Genomic DNA, 20,255 nt, shown 5'->3' on the forward strand with positions numbered 1-20,255 from the left:
TTCTTTTTTAAAGATTAATATCGCCATTGACATTTTGTCATATTATATTATTTTTAGTATAATTTAATAGCGATTTACCTAACTATTTTTTAAGCTTTTCTTATATATTATTCTTATTTTTATTATTCTTACTTTAACTTCTTAGGAACTCTCTGATTCTCTAGCGCTAATCTTAATATATATATAAAAGCTAGATTAAATATCTTATTAAAGTAATATAAATTTAAGACTTTTAATATAGAATTAATAGCGCTATTATTAAGTAAATTTTATACTTTAGAGCTAGTATTTGGCTAATTAGCTTCTATTTAATATTAATAAAGTAATATAAAATTAATATTCTAGAACTTATTTGATTCTTTTAGATTATCTATTAGTTTTAATAGTAAAATACTATAAACAGATATTACTTATATTTATAAAAGATGATGTAATAATCTAGACTGTAAAAATTATTTTTAGAAACTGAATCTATAATTATATTATAATTCTATCTAGAGCTCTATATTCTTTAGTTCTATTTTATTATAGAATAGCTCTACTAATTTCTTTAAATTAATTATTTATAGAAATAGTAAAGAATAGGGCAATACTTTATAAAGTAATTAACCAGAACTAAAATAGAGTTAATAATTAATTCTTTAAAGAAGATTTAGGGTAAACTAATAATGTAAATCTATAGTTAATTTAGACTAAGATTATAGATATAATTACAAATAGTTTTAGCTTACCATATAGATAATATCTTAGTAAATGAATACTTTAATATATAATATATCCTTTAATATAATCTTTTACTTCTTAGTTAATTTACTCTTAATAAAAGTTTATTTTTAATAGCTTATTTATTCTATATTTCCTAAAAATAGATAGTTAAAGAATTATTATAATATAATTCTAGTAGGATTTATCTTAATTTTATTACTAAAAATGATATAATAATACTTTATAAATTATTTAGTCTGTTAAAAAATTTAAAATGACTATTAGACTCATATTTATTCCTTTTATTATTCTTTTACTTAAAATAAGGATTATAATTTCTTATATTAATAGGGGATTTATAATCTAATATTTTACTATCTATTTTAATAACTTAGTATTAGGACTTAATTTAATAGCTTTTTAAGCTTACCTTTAAACTATTTTATTTTTAACTAACTTTTACTAGTAATAAAATAGCCTAATTTCTAATTTATTGAAGTAAGCCAAAACCCCTATTTTCTACTTTAACTGATCTTATAGTAGAATAATCGAACTTTTACTTAGCTTACTTAGTAATAAGAAAACCTAATTTCTCCTTAGTAGATTATAATATTATTTAGTATTTATTTATATCTTTTTATTTAGTCTATTTTCTTAAGTATTTTTAATAATTAATATATAATATAAAATAAGGGGATCTTTAGATTAAACTTAATAGATTTCTATTATTAGATTATCTTTTAATAATATATTCTATATATTAAATAAGTTATTACTTCTAATTATATTTATATTAATATAAGATTAATAATTTCTAGCTAGATCTTCCTATATATAAAAAGATATCTCTTAAACTTTAACTTTTATTTAATTAGATCTAAATTATATATAATAAATTTAGAGCTTTTACTTCCTAATTTAATATTAAATTAGAAATAATTTAATATTCAAGTATTTTTAAGATCAAAGACTAAGATCCCTAAATATTCTTAGATTTTCTAAATAGTCTTAATAGAATATCTATTAGGATTAGTCTTTATTAAATTAGTATTTTATAATAAAGTTAAAAGATAGTAAAATATATATATTATCTTATTTATTAACTATTAATTTTTTATTATTTTATAAAAGCTTATAAATTAATATAATCTATAAGAGTACTTTAATTATATACTTACTTCCTTCTAGATAATAATATTATATTTTAAAGGAATATACTATAATATATAGCTCTTAATTAGATATACTATATTTTCTTTTAAATTAGTAAATTTTTAAGACTAGAATACTATAAGATAAAAAACTCTTTTTTTATCTAACTAGAACTAGAATATCTACTATTCCCTATTTAGAGATATTAGTTTCTAGTCTAATAGATAATTTAGGGTTAAAGTAAACTAGAAATAGAGCTAATTTAAAAGTATTAATTAGCTTTTTAAAAGGCTTCCCTTCTTATATTTTAATAGAGAATATAAACTAGGCTTTTTTCTATCTTTATTTTCTTTTAAAAGAGAAGGTAGAGATTATATAATTTAAGAGAAAGTTTATATAAATCTATAATAAAAGTTATAAAATCTAATAAAGACTTAGATATCTCTAAAACTCTTAAATATTAACTAAGAAATAATAGATTTAACCTTTTCTTAATCTATAGTAATACCCTCTCTTAAGATAATATATCTAAGGAATTTAATCTTAGATTTATTAGAATATATACTTTAATAGCTTAATATATAGCTAAGCTTTTTATAAGCGCTATAATACTTATTTAATATAACTTTATATACTTACTTCTTATTCTAAAGAATATAAGAATATTATCTAAATAGATAACATAGAATTTATCTAGAATCTTATATAAAATAGTATAGATATAGTTCTAAAATATAGTAGATATATTTATTAATCTAAATAGTATAATTATATATTTAAAATAACTATATTAGATTTAAAATACTATTTTCTACTTATCTCTACTTTTAATTTAAATTTAATAATATATATCTTATATATTAATTTTACTAAAATATTAAAAACTAAATAATCTATCTAGAATCTTAGAAATGTGTCTAAAGATAATAAATATTAATTCTTTATTAAAACCCTTATTTAAATCTCTATAATTAATATAAAAAACTAAAGAGTTCTATCTTTCTTTAATATAAAGATAATAAGAGGTACTCTACAGACTTTTTAAAGATTAGATTTATTAGACTTTTAAGATTTTCTATTAAGTAATATCTCAAGTAATTTTAGTTTATTCTAAGATAATAAATATATAGGCTTATATAGAGGCTTATAATCTTTGACTAAATTAATTAAATAATTACTTATTTAATTAATAGATAAATATCTTTAAATTTACTTTAAAAAGATATGGATTTATATTTATTATTGAAATTTCTTAGATAGAATAGATAATTTATTTATATTATAACATTATTCTAATCTTAAATTAAGCTTACTTTAAACTTACTTCTTTTTCTCTTTATTAGTAGTTCTAGAGTTATAATTAAAATAAAGATATAAGTCTAATTTTAATATATTTTGGCTTTTATTAAAGATAAGAGTGGTCTTAAACTACTATTTTCTCTTCTAGCGTAATGTAAATAAATTCTTTACTTAGTCTAGAAGTTACTATTTAATAGTAATAAAGATATTGACTTTAATTATAATTTAAGTATCTTTTAATAGTAATATAGGCTTATCTTATTAATCTAGTAGTATCTTTACTATTTGTTAAAGTAATAAGACAAATAGTAAAAGCTTTATAAGTTAGAACTAAGAGATTTTTAATTATTTGGCAATTATAGATTTATAAGTTTTATAGATTTAAAGTAATACCCTTTTAAATAAATTCTAAGCTGACAATATTAACTTTAGTTACTATTACTAATAGACTAACTAAAGTCTTCTATTAACCACATTATTATAGAGATAGTAAAATACTATAAAATCCCTATTAAATTAAGAGATATTAAAGTAATAAGACTTACTTTAATCCTTTTTAGTTTTTCTAAATCTTTTTAGCAGACCATTTTTCTTATACTTATGATATTCCATAGATAATAATAGATTATATATACTTCCTTAGGACTTAATATTATTTATCAATAATTAATCCTTTCTAATTAATAAAAGTTTAATTCTTTAATTCTCTATTTCAGATTTCTCTTACTTTTAGAGTCTCTTTGTTACGCTTTTAAGCTTTTTATAAGATAAGTCTAATTTAAAAGTAAAATAATATGATCTTAAAGCTAATTTTAAATAAAAGAAGATTCTAAGATAATATAGTAAGTAATACCTATTTCTACTCTCCAGCTCTTTCTAGTAGAGCTCTTAGTATATTACTTTTTTATGATCTTTAGCCTTAGTTCTAGGACTAATTTAAATAAGATAAAATACCACATTTAGATTTTTATTATTTTCTTATAGAAAGTATATTCTTCTAAAGAATTTAAATATATCTTACAAAGTCTACAAATAGATACTATAAATTACTAAATTATTATATGAAGCTTTTAATCTTTAGCTCTTCTAATATTTAGTCTTAAAATTAGTAATATTTTAAAACCTCCGCAAAGCTGTGTAAGTCTCATACTTTTAGAAAATCATTCCTATAAAGTGAGATATTAATTTAATATTCATTCTAGGGTTTCTAAGATATCTGACTAACTGAATTTTACTTCTATTATTCATTATTAATATATACTAATCTACTAAGAACCTTTAATCCTTCTATTAGAAAAATATTTAAATAGAATATCTAGAAAAATAAGATTAAGATTAATTAGTTATTTATATCGCTTTTAAATAAAAGAATTAATTATTAAAAGTTTTAATATCTGACTTTAATCTTAATATCTCTTTCCTTTTATAAAGTATTATTAAAAGATAAAAAATTTAAGAGATTCTAGAACTTATAATCTTTAGTGGCTGTTAAAAATAATTGAATTTCTCTTTTTATAGTTTTTTATATTTTTATGGGCAATCTATTAATTATTTTTTATACTTCTTAAAGTCTGTTCTTTAATAGAAATGAGATAGCTAATCAATTCTACTATCTAAAATAACATACTAATTCCAGATTATATTGGTTTTTTAGGAGTAAAATATATAGACTCTATATTTCTCTTTAGAGATAATCTAATGTAATATTATCTCTATCTCCTTATCTTCTTTAAATAGCCTAAGATAAAAGAAATAGAAATTATAAGGAATAAAAGGGCTAGATAAGAAGAGAGTAAAAGAGAACTAAAAGGAATATAAAATAATACTAATATAGTATAGATTCTACAGGTCTAAGATAATATAGATTATATTAGTTTTAAAACTAATCTTAAAGAAGGGAAGAATTAAGCCATATGAGATTCTTCTTCTTCCTTAATATAGAGAGGAAGTAAGAGCTAAGTAAGAGCTAGATAAATAGTTTAGCATAATCTTTCTATGAACATCTCTTTATTATAAACTAGATCTAGATAAGCCTTTAGAGCTTACTCTTAACTTAAGATCAATTAAAACTATAGCTACCGATTTAAGTACTATTTTAGGATATCTAAAGTATCCTATGATTTCTATCTTAGAAAAATAGATATCTATCTTTTCTTTTATAATAAGAAGCCTACTAAGTATAGTAAAATAGATTCAAATATATAAAGTATATAAAATTACTAATGTTTTCAATCTACTACTTTTCTTACTTAAGAAAATAAGTCTGTTATATATAAGATTATCTAAGAATTAAGTAAGGATTTAATCATTTTATCTCTAGTTTAGTATTAGATAGCTTATATAAAGACTATATCTATAGTAGTGCTTTAAGGGCTACAGCTTTAATATGCCCTAGAAGCTCTAGAAACTCTAATTTAGTATTAATTACTAGTTAATAATAAGACTAAGATCTACCCTAAAAAGCTTTACTAAAGTATTTAAATTATAGTATTTAGGGGTAGAGGATTATTTACTTTTTAACTTAGGTTAAATAGCCTATTTCTTAAATTACTATAATTTAATAGGGTATCCTAGCTAAGTATTAGGTATCCCGCTCGCTAAGGGGAATTATGTTATATACTATATATAAATATTAAATATTTTAGAATAGTTATATAAGCTTGAAAATTGCTCTAATATCTTTTGATTATTTATAGAGAATCTTCCTTTAAAAATAAAGCGTGCTAGTATCTATTTATTTAGAGAATATTAGTACATTATTAAGATAGACTATTATATTAAAGGTATTATTTTAAAAACTCTATATATAGAGTAGTAAAGACCTATTAGTATTAGTTGATCTAATAGATATTACAGCATATATACTAATCTATAATATTTAAATATTATCTTAAATATAATTTATTACTGATATTATCCCTTGATCTAGGAATAATTATATATATCTATTATATTAATATTTATGAATTATTAAGCTTTATAAATCTAATCTTAAATCTCTTAAATTAATAGTAAGCCTTCTATCATTTTAGTACCTCTTAATATAATAAAGATTTTATAAATCTATATATCTAAGTAGTTAAATTCTCTTCATTTTTAAACTATATAGCCTTGTATAATATCTAATAAATATCTTTAATATGTAATAAAGGTACTAGAGATTTAACTAGAAATATAGGCATATATAATATCATTTAAAAAGATCTTTAATTTTTATTAAAGCCCTATCTTACTTTATTAATAATAATTAGCTAAGCTAAAAATCCACTTAATATTATAAAAAGAGGAAAATATAAGTATAAAACCCTATCCTCAAAAAATCATAGTAATATTATAGAATCTAAGTAAGATGTTAAATGAAAGATTTATTTCACCATCTTCCTATATTAATATATTTTACTTAAATATTAAGAATTTTATAGTATTTTACTATCTATAGTAATTCTAATAGACTTTCGCTAATTTTAATATAGTAACTAAACTTAATATATTTATTAGTATTATATCTATTATTATAAGATATAATTAAAATATTGGAAGGGATTAATGTAAGATAGGCCTATATTTCTTTAGAGAGAGACCTATATCTAAATAAAAGCGTTATCCCATTTCTTATACTAGCTTTTAATAGAATCTAAAGATTTACCTATTACTATAAAAGAGAAAATAGTGGTCGTAAGCCCTAGTTTCCTATTATTATAGCTTATTAAAACTATCCTTATAATTCAATTTCTCAATATAAGTCTAGGACTATTTTTTTCTAAGAAAGAGAAGCTTTTTTAGAAGCTAAAATTAAGCGCTTATTAAAGCTTCTAGATTAGCTATATTTTATAGATTAGTAATAAGACTTCAAATTAATATTCTATTTCCTTATAAACTTTTAACTTTATTATAAGATATATCACTAATAAATTAAAAAAAGCCCTAAGAGTTAAAGCTAAATAGTTATATAAATAAACACTAAATAATCTAAAGTTAAACTAAGCTAAACAGTAAGATTAATATATTGTAATACTATATCTTATTAAGATATTATTAAAACTAAGCTAAGTCAAAGTTAGCTTTCTTTACTACTAGTAAGATTTTAATTTTGTTAAAAATCAAAATTTTCTTTATTTTTTGAAAAACTGATTTAGCTATTAAAGGATTAGAGTAAATATTGTAAGACGTTTAATTACTTTAATATAAAGATGGAAAATGATTAATATGAATAAATATATAAGCTTAAAGTATTACTAAGTTAAAACCTATTTATTAAGATATTAGAATAGATTATAAAGGTATAATTATTACTTTAATTTATAAAAGTTTTCTTAATTAAAATTATTAATTAATAATAAATTATATATAAGTTCTAAGTTAAAGATTAATATACTATTTTTACTATCTAGAGGTAGTGATCAACATTAATATAGGAGGATATTATTTATAAAGATAATCCTTTTTAACATTAATAAATCTATTATACTAAAACTTAAAAATAATTCCCTTTAGAATTAGTTTAAGTATTATAGATTAGATATAATTAATATAAGATAGAATTAAAGAGAAATTAAAATAAGATATATTTTAATATTCTCTTCTATTTTCTTTATAGTATAGTAATATTTACTTTAAATATCTACTAATTTTAATTATAAGCTTATCTTAAGTATTATCATTTATTAATCTTCTTTCTTCTTTAACTTCAATTGACTTTAGTAATAACTTCTCTTTATATTCTAGGAGTAATGATTGAAATCTAAACTCATATATCTCAATCTACTTATAACCTACATTAATATATATCATAGGATTTCATAAATCTTATTATATTCTAAAAAATAGTTTAATGTAGCTTAATATCTACTTTAATTAAGAATCCTATAATTAAACTAGTGAAATAGATTAAGCTTAGAAGATTTATAAATATTATTGCCTCTAATTATATTATTTACTTCTATAAACATTTTAAAATGAAGTAAAATCCTCTCTAATCTAAAGTTATTATCTCAGGCACCTTTTTATAATACTATTTTTAGTATAATTTGAATGAATAATTTACTACTATCATTTCAGCCTTTCTTTAATCCGCCACTCTTTATTCTTATAACTTTACTCTCGCTTTCTAGAATCTCACCTTTTCTATTAGTCTTAGATATATTACAATATTTAAAATTAATCATTTTGTTAATGTTATTACAAAGATATAAGGGTTCTTATTAAATTAAGAAACATATTATGTATTATATGTCAATATCATTTAAATAGAATAGACCATTTTTTTCTTTATATTCATAAGATCAGTTATGAATAAATTTTAGGATTTACAATTAGAATTTTAGTTCACCAATATTTTAATAAATAATAATGATGTAGTAAATATTCTTTTACATCTTTGATGATAGTATTACCTAGATTAGAAAATATATGTAAAAACCTATTCTATCTTTCATATATAAATATATTTATTTTATAGATAGCTTTATCAGCTTATTTAGAAATTTAGTATTTAAAATATAATGCAGTGAAAAGATTAGTCTATTATTATAAGGTTATGTAGAAGAATCTTCGTTATTACTGTTTTAATGAATCTTTAGAGTAACTAGTAATTAGATCTCTATTAGGTATAGATTAATATTAAGATGAAAATTATTAAAGGATTTAGCCTTTTCATATAAATTTGATCTTACAGAAAATATATTCCTTATTATAATTATTTCACTTCTTAGTTGATTTACTTTTTTTTAATACCCAAAGTTTATTTTCTACTAATTTAATTATATAATACCTCTCTAAATACCAATCATTAAGGATATCATTAAAGATGATGTCTCATATTAAAATCTACTTTGAACCTTAACTATCTAGGGGAACAATATATTAATACCCTTTCTGGATATAAAAAATTAGTTCGTAAATATTTTTTCTACTTATCTCAAAGCTATTAAAATAAACTCTATATTCGAAGAATTATTATATATATAACTTAAGAACATATATAGGTTGATAATAACTATTATCCTATTTATACGTAAGTATACTATTCCTGAATGCCATTTATTACTAGAATTCTAATGAAAATACTTATATAAATTAAGTTACTATAATACTCCTTTTAACATGATACATCAATATATATATATATATAACATATAGTATCGATATTATTTAATATATCTTCTTTAGATTTTTATCTACTTCTAGAAGTTTTTCTTTACTTAGAATATATTAATACTATGAAAATAGATAGAATATTTACTATTATAGAAAGGATACTTACTCAACTCTCTAGTGATACTATGTTCAAAATATCCTGAAGATATGACTAAATTTGAATAAATTATTTAGATTGGGTAAGATAAGTCCTTTAAAACTCAAAAACCTTAAAGTCTATAGTAGGTAATATATAATATATAAGCTTTAATTATAAATAGTCTTACTCCACTATGCTTTCATGATCTCTTAAATGTTAAGAAGACATGATCCTCTATTTCTTAAGAATGATAAACTTCCAATACTGTGTGAGAAAGATTTATTATTAATAAATATATAATTAATTCTGAAATGCCGCGTTCTAAGATTTTAACGCTTTGACTTTATTTTATCCAGTAATGTATTTAATACGACTAATCTAAACAATTGATAAGATATATTAAGATGATATAACCCTTTCCTTTAAACGATAGATATAACTATAACTCATAGTCTTTATCTAGTTTGACTTTTACTATTACGATTGAATTAGAAAGCTTTAGGTATCATAGAAAGTAAAATTTATGGACCTTTTTGAATCACTATTATATAAAGTTAAGAATTATATATTATAGTATCTAAAGATATAGTAATATAACTTTAAGTACTAATTATAAATAAGTAGAGTTTAAAGTTACCTAATTATTCTACCTATAGATATATCTCTATAGTATAGTAATACTGATTCTTTATAATAATTTATTTAAAAAAACTATTAAATAGCTAGCTATTTATTATCTAGAAGGAGTCTATCTATATATCCCCCTTACTAAAATAACTCTCTTAATATATTTCTTTAGTAAGTAGAATACCTAGAGCGAGTAGAATACCCTATTAAATTATAATAATTTAAAATAATATAATTTAACTATAATAATATAATATTTAATATATAAGCTATTTAACTAGTTTTAGATAGCGCGTTCTTATATAACCCTAAATATTATACTTAGAGTATATAGATAGAGCTTATTAGTATAGTTCTTATACTTAAGATTAACTAATTAATAGGGACCACCCTAACCACCCTAACCACCCTAACCACCCTAACCACCCTAACCACCCTAACCACCCTAACCACCCTAACCACCCTAACCACCCTAACCACCCTAACCCTAACCTGAATTATAGGTAGAATAGTAGGTTAACTTACCCTTATTCTATATGATTTAAGCCTTAAAAATCGTTAATTTAACCTATAGTCTTACTATAGTAGTTAAAATAGGGGTTTTCTTAATTATATAAGCGTTAGACTTAGTGATTTTAACTAATCTTCCCCTATATAACTCTCTATATATATAATTCTAGTATTCTAACCTTAAAAACCCTAAAAAACCTATATAAGCTTTCTAGCTACTATTAGACACTATATATATAAGCTTATAAGATACTAGGGATCTCTAAAACTAGAGCTAAATCTATAGTAGGTCCTATCTAGCTAGCCCCGCCTTTCTACGTTCTTTAGCGTAGTAAAGTAGCCTAACTAAGAGCTACTATACTAGACTACCCTAGAATTAAAATAAAGGGATTAAGGTAAGGCTCGCGAGAGTTAGGATAGAAGAGTAGAGAAGATAGAAGATATAGTTATATATATAGATTTATTATCTAATAAAGAGTTTAATCTAGATTAGAAGATAGTAATAGTAATATTAGCCCTAGATTAGGGGTCTTAAATAAAGGGAATTTCTACTACTTTTACCTTTTTATACTACGAAGCCTACTTAAATTTTCTATAAAAATATTATTAAATTAGTCCTTTATAGAATAAAAGAATTAATTAATCCTCTATTATATAAGAAAGGGATATTAAGAAGATAAAGATAAATAATATAGCGGAAATCTTAAGATTCTATATAGTTAGCACTTCTAAACTATTACCTCTTCTACTCTAGTAAGCCTTACTAGAAAATTTAATAAAAATTTAATTAAATTAAACTAGATAAGATTAAATTAGATAAGATTAAACTAAATTAAATTAAAGTGAATTAAATATAACTAACTTAAATTAAATTAATTAAATTAAATTAAATTAAATTAAATTAAATTAAATTAAATTAAATTAAATTAAATTAAATTAAATTAAATTGAATTAAATTAAATTAAATTAAATTAAATTAAATTAAATTAAATTAAATTAAATTAAATTAAATTAAATTGAATTAAATTAAATTAAATTAAATTAAATTAAATTAAATTAAATTAAATTAAATTAAATTAAATTAAACTAAATTTAAAAAGGTAGTTTAGATCTAGATAATTAGTACTTTAAGATTAAGACTTTTCTTATCTTATTACTATCTATTTTTCTATAGTTATAAACTAAAAAAATAATCTTAAGAACCCGCTATTTTTAAACTATTACTATACCCTATTAAATAGATTTTAGCCTCTAAGATCTAGGAATAAGAAAGATTAATAGTTAACTTAGACTTCTATAAAGTTTAATATAAATTAGTTAGCTTTTTAAATATTTAGTTAGTTCCTAAAGTTAGCCTTAGTTAGCTTTTTTCTTAATGTTCCTCCTATATATTAAATCCGCGCTAGGCTCTTAGTCAGCCTAACTAAGAGGACCCCTATAGGATAGTGCCTGAAACTGTAAGTAGAGTGGGGGCGATGTCTGCTTGTACTTATTGCATTGTATATATGCTTAATCTACGTTTGGTGAAGAAACGCCACTAACAGGAAGTCGCCTAGAACCGCAACGAGTCTTGCCAATTTAGCCCCATCAGGCGTAAACTCAGGCGCAAAGATACATGTGCGCATTTTGTGAATCACTTTGTGGGTATATTGGCTGACTGTATGTAGAATCTACTATAATATCCGTCGAACCACCGCTGCTACGCGAAAATGACCTCCCCATTGACCGTCTTTTGCGACTTGAGCCTCAAAAAATCGATTTGTTTGACGATTCTACTGTTGTTAAGGTACCAGTATAACATGATGTCATCATTTTGCTTATATTACTGACATTTGCATAATGGAAGGCAAGCAATGAGCGAAGTAAGTTGATATCTATCTATCTATGTAGCTATCTGCTTATCTATATATAGTAACCAGCTCGAGCATTGCATTTTTCTTAACTCAACGATTGAGTGCATTGGCCAGCTTTTTGGGATTAAATATACTTATAGAACTTATTCACGACCTGGAAGACCTTCTTGTGTCACGAGTCTGCTTGGATAATAAGTCTTCCTATAGAATCGAGTTCCAGCGACCTTTGGAAAATGTGGACCTAGCACTAAGGGAGGCCGAGGCATGTATCAATGGTTAGTATATTTTCTATCGAATTAAGCCAGATGTCTGACCTAAAGAATTAGCCTACTTTAACCAGGTCTATCCTATTTACCCTTTTCTTGATAGTTAAGAGTTCATGTCGCACACTGTTAAGTGCTAGCGCGTCGGGATGTTAAAGTGTAGTAAAGTATGTTCCGCTCTTTATCACGCCGTACTAGCTTTGGGTATCTTATACCACGGAGGCGGGAGTTTTACGCCGGGATTGGGGATGGCGTGGAAAACATTTTAATTAAGTTTTGGGCTTCTTCCGGATATCATGGTTCCTCTATATTCATTGACGAAACTTTAGGTATATCAATACTTCTACTTTTTGGGTTTTTAGTTTCACCACTAATTAATCAATAGGCTTTGACGGCCATGGTAAGACCTTTAAACTTCTTCTAATAATCTTCATAAATCTAATACTCGAGCGGCAGTCCATCTTTGCGATGAGTCCTTGCTGCCTCTAGCTAGACTAAGTATTGGTATATAAGGCCGCTAGGATGGTGCAAAGTCTACGGTACCATAAATCCTCAAATGCTAAGCCGGTTCACTTGAGAGCTTTCTGGACTGTTTACCACTTGGAGAAAATCACCTCGTTCTCTGATAACAACAGCTCGGTGTGTTTTCATCTGGCTGGAATTATTGATGTATTGTTATCTGTTTACTGACCATCAAATAGATGTTTTGTGACGAAGACATTGGATGTGGAGTTCCTTCCGTCCCAGAGTCCGTATTTGGAGAGTATAACTGGTTTTTGTTGGCTATTCAATTGGGAAGACTGACTTTAATTGCCTATACTACCCTATTTACGATAGGGTCTTCTTTAAAATCTATGATAGAACGCTTGATTTATGTCGAAGATTTACGATGTAGACTAGAAGAATGGCGCTTATAAGTCCCGATAGCATTCTGGCCAAAGGAACCATTTCTACCCAGTGAACTCATAAGTTCGAAAACAAAGATAATCGCTATATAGATATATTACTTGTACTATCATCTGGTCTTTGCTATTGAGCGCGTATCTCTTTATATTGACCCTAATGGGAAGCTATAAGGCAAAGATAATAAATGGAACTTAATAAGCGCAGCACGCAATGTTATTGAGATCGTATAATTTATTAATATCGAGCCTTATATGCCCGTTTTGTGAGTCTAGCTTTCGATTTGCATGATATACCAGGTCATGGTTACGAGGTTGGCTTACTAATTCTTGTCTAAGTGTTGTTGGTATCATGCCATTATCTATAGTCTTCGTTCTTTTTGATTTTGCGATTTATAATCTAGGCTATAAATAGACTGAATGTAACCTCGCTCTCCTTGATCAGGCATTGGAATACTTTGGCTAAGTGGACTTTACCTCTAAAAGTGCGCTCTTAGGAAACATCATCTCAAGCTTCGTAGGTATTGCACGATAATATATTCTTAATTTACGGGGCAGCGGGCCTACTTTGGATCCAGAAATGCACCAAGGAATTCAACCAATATGGGACTATGCACCGAACATAGATTTTAGGGATATAGATGTGGGAAACCCTTTTAGTCTACCAACTGCGCTAATATGGATATAGTTTTCTTTAATATTCCCACCTACGAATTCCGCTAAGCAGGCTTATCGCGATTCAAGCTTTAACGAACCGTCACTGTTTCACAATAACATTCTCAGTTATCCCATATCGTAGGATATATAAATCTTAAATAATCAGATTACGGGACTTAGGTCCATTTTCGGCTTTGTTTTCCCTGATCTAGAAAGTGAGGCATAACCTATATCTATCGACCTAATAACCCAGTCAGTAAGATATAAAAAATAAAATATAGGTTGCAGGGAAAATTGCTAGTATAGGCAGCTGGTGATTACGAAGGTGGATCAAAATTGAGATTGTATTAAGATATAGTGTAGGGAATTAAATGCTTATGTTATAATATACGTCGATTAAGATATTTCTCAAACATAATTATTCGCTGTATAGTAGGCGAAATCGATTGGCCTCTACCAATGTCCCTAGTTAGTATGACTTCTAGTACTAGAAGTCAACTATTGACTTAATGGAACCTAGGAGGTGTCCTCTAATCTACAGAGCGTAGTTTAGCCAATAGGCTACTATCGCCCCTAGATCGAACCAATCAAAATGGATATATCTACCTTCGGCGTCGCCGCCCTTGCTAGTGCCCAAACCTTTCTAGATATAGAAATCCCTCCCTATACCTAAAGTTCTAACCTTCTATCAAGGCCCGTGGGCAACGTATGAAAGGATCCAGTTATTCTATAATAGAAAAGCATGTCTAGCAGATTCCTGATCTGCACCAGCCTTATGTCACAAAACGTATCCACGAACCTCACAAAATCCACTTTATGAGATATTACCCCTTTCTTCGAACCATTTAGTGCATCTATATCCCCATAGTTCTAGTCATTCACTGTTTCTATAGAACTTCTATTACCCAGCCCCTTATCATAGGCTCTCATAACTTAAAGGTCATATAGGCTCTTTATACACGATTTACTGTCCACGGAGGTAGTAGAGCCTTTCCCAGTGATATCTTAGACTTCTTTATCACCCACATTACCGTCACAGCTAAAGTAGTAGGGATAGGCGAAGGGGGAAGGCGGGTGGCTCCGTGATTCAGGTTGACAACGTCTTTCACATAAGAAACGGCTCTTATTTCTATTAGTCTCCTAAGATATCTAACTCAGATCTATTAATAGATATTAATAGATATCAATATATTACTATACATAATGCGGCTAGGTCCGCTCCATAAGGTAAAAAGAGGGGTGTGATTAGAGGGGTAACTATATACCTCTAAGAAATATCAATAAAACCGTAAGGTAGCACGTCTTAGAGTACAAATTCTTAAAAATCGCGTAAAAAACACGTCTTAACACGTTTTCTCCGTGTATATATATATATATAGTAGAACTCTCTACCAAAGTCTCCTCTAAGACAGGCGTCTGGTTACCCGTGGTAACCAGGATATGAAGGCTTATTAGAAGACTTCACGAACGAGGGCTCATAATCTACCAGCGTCATACGCTGGTCGAGCATCAGAGGAAAAAGAAGAAGCACAAGCTGCTATAGCTTGCTACTATAAAAAGAACGAACAGCCAGAACAATCTATGTAGTGGTGGTATGGAGGAGAGAAGAATGAAGAAAGGAAGAAGCGCCATTCATCTACAGAGGCTCTGAGTCACCTCACTGCCGGCAGACTCTGACGGAGCTTGAAGTTGAAAGCGGGTATCCAGATGGGTACACTCTAAATAGACCAATGAGGATATAAAGAAATGCATTAGGTTTCGAGTACATTTAACCACTACAGTATAGAGCACGATCGGCAAGTACTCCCAGGCGATGCACTAGAGACGAAATTAGCGACAGGAGAATCGGGGTTGGGCCCCTAATGCTGCAAGTGTCAAAGGCTGCTAGGAAAAATTGCTCTAGATGCTGTTCATATAAGAGATTTGACTACCTTCTGGACACTTTGGCCATCACAGACGCTCCTTCCCACCCTTTCCCCTACCAGCATACAACTTGCCATCGTATTTGCCGCCGGCACAGTCGGTAGCACACTCGCATCTGCAACCCTCAGCCCTTTCACACCATACACACGCCCGCTTTGATCCACAACGCCGCCTTTCTCGCGATCAGCCATTCGACACGAGCCGCAGAAATGGTAAGTTGTCGAATATTGAGCTTGTATATAACCATCCAACATCACGTCGTCGGCTACCATTTGCGAAGTGATGCCCAGCGGAGCCGCGAGTACGTTTTGCATGGCAGGTGACATGAGCACGGCGTACGCAGTGCGCACAACCTCTCGTGCCAGAGCTCGGTCGTGCAGGGTGCTTAGATAATTTGGACGCACTTGCGGCATCTGGTTCGCGTCCTTGGAGCGGATCTCCACCGTGCCGAGTGAAGTGGGCTTATTGACGTTACATCCTATTCCCGCGACATGACCAGTCTCTGTGCCCCCCAAGCTTCTTTGTGGCTGGCCTCCTTGTGATGCGGAAGGGTCTACCGGCTGGGCGAAGAGATATGAGAAACAAACCATCTGCAAGTCGATAGCACCGGGATTCAGCGATGACGACCATCGCGCTTGCATCTGCAAGGAATAATCCGTGTCCGTGTAAGCACCGGGTCGTGGCCGCGCGACCAGTGGGATACATGGATGGTCGCTTAGATTCAAACCCACCGGCAGATCCACCAAAAGTGCAATTCCATATCGTCGAAGTAGCCCTGTCGGACCAATACCCGAGCGTTGCAAGATAGCAGGCGAGAATATTGCGCCCGCAGAGAGGATGACTTCATGAGTTGCGTGTATCTTGTGGCAGTTGGCAAGCACCACTGTCACCGCCTTGCCGTCCCGGAAGAGCACTCGATCCACCAGTGAATTGGTCAAGATGGTAAAATTGGGGAAGCTCCGGGCCGGGCCGATAAAAGTGTCCGCTGCACTGACCCGAGTGGAGCCGCGACGACAGACGGGTGCCGGACCGACACCCTCCGCTCCCGTGGCCTTCACATCCTGGATACGTTGGAGACCGCAAGATGTAGCACCATCGACGAAGGCAGCCTGAATCTTGCCTGCTTCATCCATGCTCGCTCTGGCAATGGGATGCGGACCGCGGGTGCCTTGAAGGGGATCATCTTCGAGTCCTTCATATACAGCGAGTGAACTATCGAAATCCCAACCACCATTCCCTAATGCAACCCACTCCCTTGAATCTGCCTCTGTATGTCGCAAAAAAGTGCCTCCGTTGATACTGCTCCCTCCGCCCATAACCTTCGCCTGTGGGACAATCATTTGCCCTCCGGTGGTCACGTCGACTTCAAGACTCCAGTCGATCTGGGGGTCAAAGATCGCGGATTGGCCTGCCATGGGGACTCGGCGGGCATCATGCACACCATGAGGTACGGAGGAAGCACTGGCGGGAGATGCATCGACATCGGGCCCGGCTTCGATCAGCAGAACATTGAAGGCTCGATTCTCGGCCACCCGACGGGCCACCAGGCAGCCCGCCGAACCGGCGCCAACGACAATGTGGGTGAATTGGTCGGCCTGCATGGAACTATCGCTATGAATGATGATTGATTGTCTTTTGGTCGGTTCTCTGGGGTATATGGAATCTTTAGGGCTATAGTCCGGGGGTACCGAGCGCACTTAACCATGACCAACTCCTGATTGGCGGCCCCCGGAATTTCCACTGGAAGGGACACGCCTAAACGGCCAAACGGCCAAATGGTCAAACGGTTTAGATCGGTGAAGCCATGGGAGACCATGCGGGGGAAGGCGGCTAAATTGCTAAAAGGCTTCGGACCTGAATTACTGCAGTATCTGATCGGCATTCCCCAAAGTAAATGTATCTGGGGTCTGGGGTCTGGGGTCTTGAGGTTAGAGCCGACTGGGTTGTGTATGCTCCTCGTCGTTAGACTGCACATACATAAACAACCTTCAATCTTCCGGCGATACTATCTCACAACAGTACTTGATCGTCCCTCGTCTACCTTCTTCGCTTCCATCGGCCTCCTTCAGTTTCACTGATCGCAGTGGCAGCCCGACGGACGCGTGCTCAGCGGCGAAGATACCCTCACCATGGCTGTCCAACTCTGGAAACATTTGCCCGGAAGGGCTCTCATGTTTCTCCTCAATCTCTTCACCGCTATTGCCCTCATCTTCGAAGGCTACAACCAGGGAGTTCTGGGTACCGTCAGTACGACACCTGGCTTCATTGACATGGCTGGCATCGGATGGTCCAATGGTGTCGTGACAAACAGCACCAAGCAGGGTGGTCTGCTGGCAGCGTACTATTTCGGTGCCATGTGGGCATGTTTCGTTGGAGGTACGGAAAAATCACTTCGCCATCCCTCTTTTTCAGCACAATTCAAGATACTAATGAATGAATGGGAACAGGTTGGGTGGGCGACAAGCTTGGCCGCAAGAAGGGCGTCTGGATCGGCTCACTCTTCTGCATGCTCGGTGCGGCGCTCATGGCCGCCAGTGAAAACAGTAACATGTTTATATGCGCGCGTGTCATCGCAGGGATCGGAATCGGGTTCATCAACGCTATCGTACCTCCGTGGGTGAGCGAGCTCTCTCAAGCACACGACCGCGGTTCCAACTTCTCGCTCGTCTTTGTTGCGAACTACGCAGGCATCGCGATTGCGTACTGGCTCAACTTCGGTATCAGGTCGTCCACGATAGAATTTCAATGGCGTTTCCCCTTGGCGTTCATGGCGGTTCCTGTGTTGATTGTGATTCTCACTGTCTTCTTCCTGCCCGAGTCGCCGAGATGGCTGATGGCCAACAATTGCCGTGAGGAAGCGGTCAGTATCCTGCGCAAGATTCGTGGCGACCTGGATCCCCATGACCCTAAGCTTCTTGCCGAAGTTCAGCAGCTCGAAGCAATTGTCGAAGCATCGCACCACAAACGAAACAACTTTCTCAATCTCGTCCTCGGCGGGCGCTACTCGGGGAAACTTCATCTTGGCCGGCGCGTTGTCATGGGTCTGGCACTCCAGCAGATCCAGCAATGGACAGGTATCCTCGCTATTGCCACCTGGGCTGGTACACTTTTTACCCTTGCCGGGTTCGATGCCTTCAAGTCAGCCTGGATGGCCGGTCTGGTCAACACCTTCGGTATCCTGGGCACCGCCGCTGCATCACTGGTGATTGACCGCATGGGCCGGGTCAAATCCCTTATGATGTCTTTCGTCACACAGGGTATCGCCTTATTTCTTGTCGCCGCGCTTATCAAGGAGAGTGAAAATCACCAAGTCACCGATCCAGCAATGTCATCTAGCCTAGGGTGCGCCGCAGCCGCCTTTGTCTTCGTATACCTCTGGTTCTTCACCATGTTCAACATCGTCCCATGCTGGATCTATGGCACGGAAATCTGGCCACAGGAAGTCCGCGCCAAAGGCTACTCGTTCACCATTCTGGGCTGGGCGATCGGGTGTGGAATGAACACCTTCGTGATCCCCATCATGCTAGACCACTTGGGATGGGCTACCTTCATCTTCTTTGGCTGCATGAATGTCCTCGCCATGCCACTCGTATGGTTCTTCTACCCCGAGGTCGCCGGTAGATCACTCGAAGAGATCAACCTGCTGTTTACGAGCGAGAGTCTGCTTGTGAGTAAGAACATGGCAGAGTATCACCGACGCATCAATGAAGCCGGTGGTAATATTGCCGTAGCTTCGCGAAGGCTATTGGACGAGGTTGATGGCACTACAGATCTCGATCCAAGAAGGGTGCTTGCGGCGGAGGGCGAGAAGAGCGGATTCGGTCATGTAGAAGAGTCACGGAATAAAGTCTAAGGACGATCCTCTGGGCTGACTGTGCACGAATCGTCCGAAATGAGAGGAACGGTATTTTGATTGGCATTTAAGAAGTGGTTCGGTGGAAGTTGGGCGTGTATGCTGTGTCTTATATATGAGAATGATTTTTCCTTTTGCCATTTTCGTACTCGATATAGTACGTACTTCTGAAATGTAGATTTTTTAGTTTAGGACATGTGCGTTTAGAAAGCAAACCTTTTTACTGGTAGAGGACCTGTGTCTCACTGAGAGGGAGATCAAAGATACCCATTGTAC

At 31.3% G+C, this 20,255-nt stretch overlaps 4 protein-coding genes across 4 annotated transcripts; 3 read left to right on the plus strand and 1 right to left on the minus strand.

Annotated features, from left to right (window-relative positions):
* Positions 1-12,813: 12,813 nt before the first annotated feature.
* Positions 12,814-13,133, plus strand: N7503_007936 (uncharacterized protein; the record flags this gene model as incomplete). The annotated part of the gene is made up of 2 exons (XM_057067483.1): positions 12,814-12,973; positions 13,030-13,133. The coding sequence occupies 2 exons, from the start codon at positions 12,814-12,816 to the stop codon at positions 13,131-13,133; spliced, it is 264 nt and encodes an 87-aa protein (XP_056918338.1).
* A 33-nt stretch (positions 13,134-13,166) lies between these two features.
* N7503_007937 (fungal specific transcription factor domain-containing protein) lies at positions 13,167-13,561 on the plus strand (the record flags this gene model as incomplete). Its single annotated transcript, XM_057067484.1, has 2 exons — positions 13,167-13,283; positions 13,346-13,561. The coding sequence occupies 2 exons, from the start codon at positions 13,167-13,169 to the stop codon at positions 13,559-13,561; spliced, it is 333 nt and encodes a 110-aa protein (XP_056918339.1).
* Positions 13,562-16,113: 2,552 nt separating this feature from the next.
* Positions 16,114-17,727, minus strand: N7503_007938 (GMC family oxidoreductase; the record flags this gene model as incomplete). Its single annotated transcript, XM_057067485.1, has 1 exon — positions 16,114-17,727. One exon carries the CDS (start codon positions 17,725-17,727, stop codon positions 16,114-16,116), a length of 1,614 nt encoding a protein of 537 aa, XP_056918340.1.
* A 528-nt stretch (positions 17,728-18,255) lies between these two features.
* Positions 18,256-19,979, plus strand: N7503_007939 (uncharacterized protein; the record flags this gene model as incomplete). Its single annotated transcript, XM_057067486.1, has 2 exons — positions 18,256-18,502; positions 18,574-19,979. 2 exons carry the CDS (start codon positions 18,256-18,258, stop codon positions 19,977-19,979), a joined length of 1,653 nt encoding a protein of 550 aa, XP_056918341.1.
* Positions 19,980-20,255: the final 276 nt, after the last annotated feature.

The sequence above is a fragment of the Penicillium pulvis genome (genome assembly GCF_028828015.1).
Source record: "Penicillium pulvis strain IBT 33274 chromosome Unknown contig_7_segment1_segment0, whole genome shotgun sequence".
NCBI classification, from domain to species: domain Eukaryota; kingdom Fungi; phylum Ascomycota; class Eurotiomycetes; order Eurotiales; family Aspergillaceae; genus Penicillium; species Penicillium pulvis.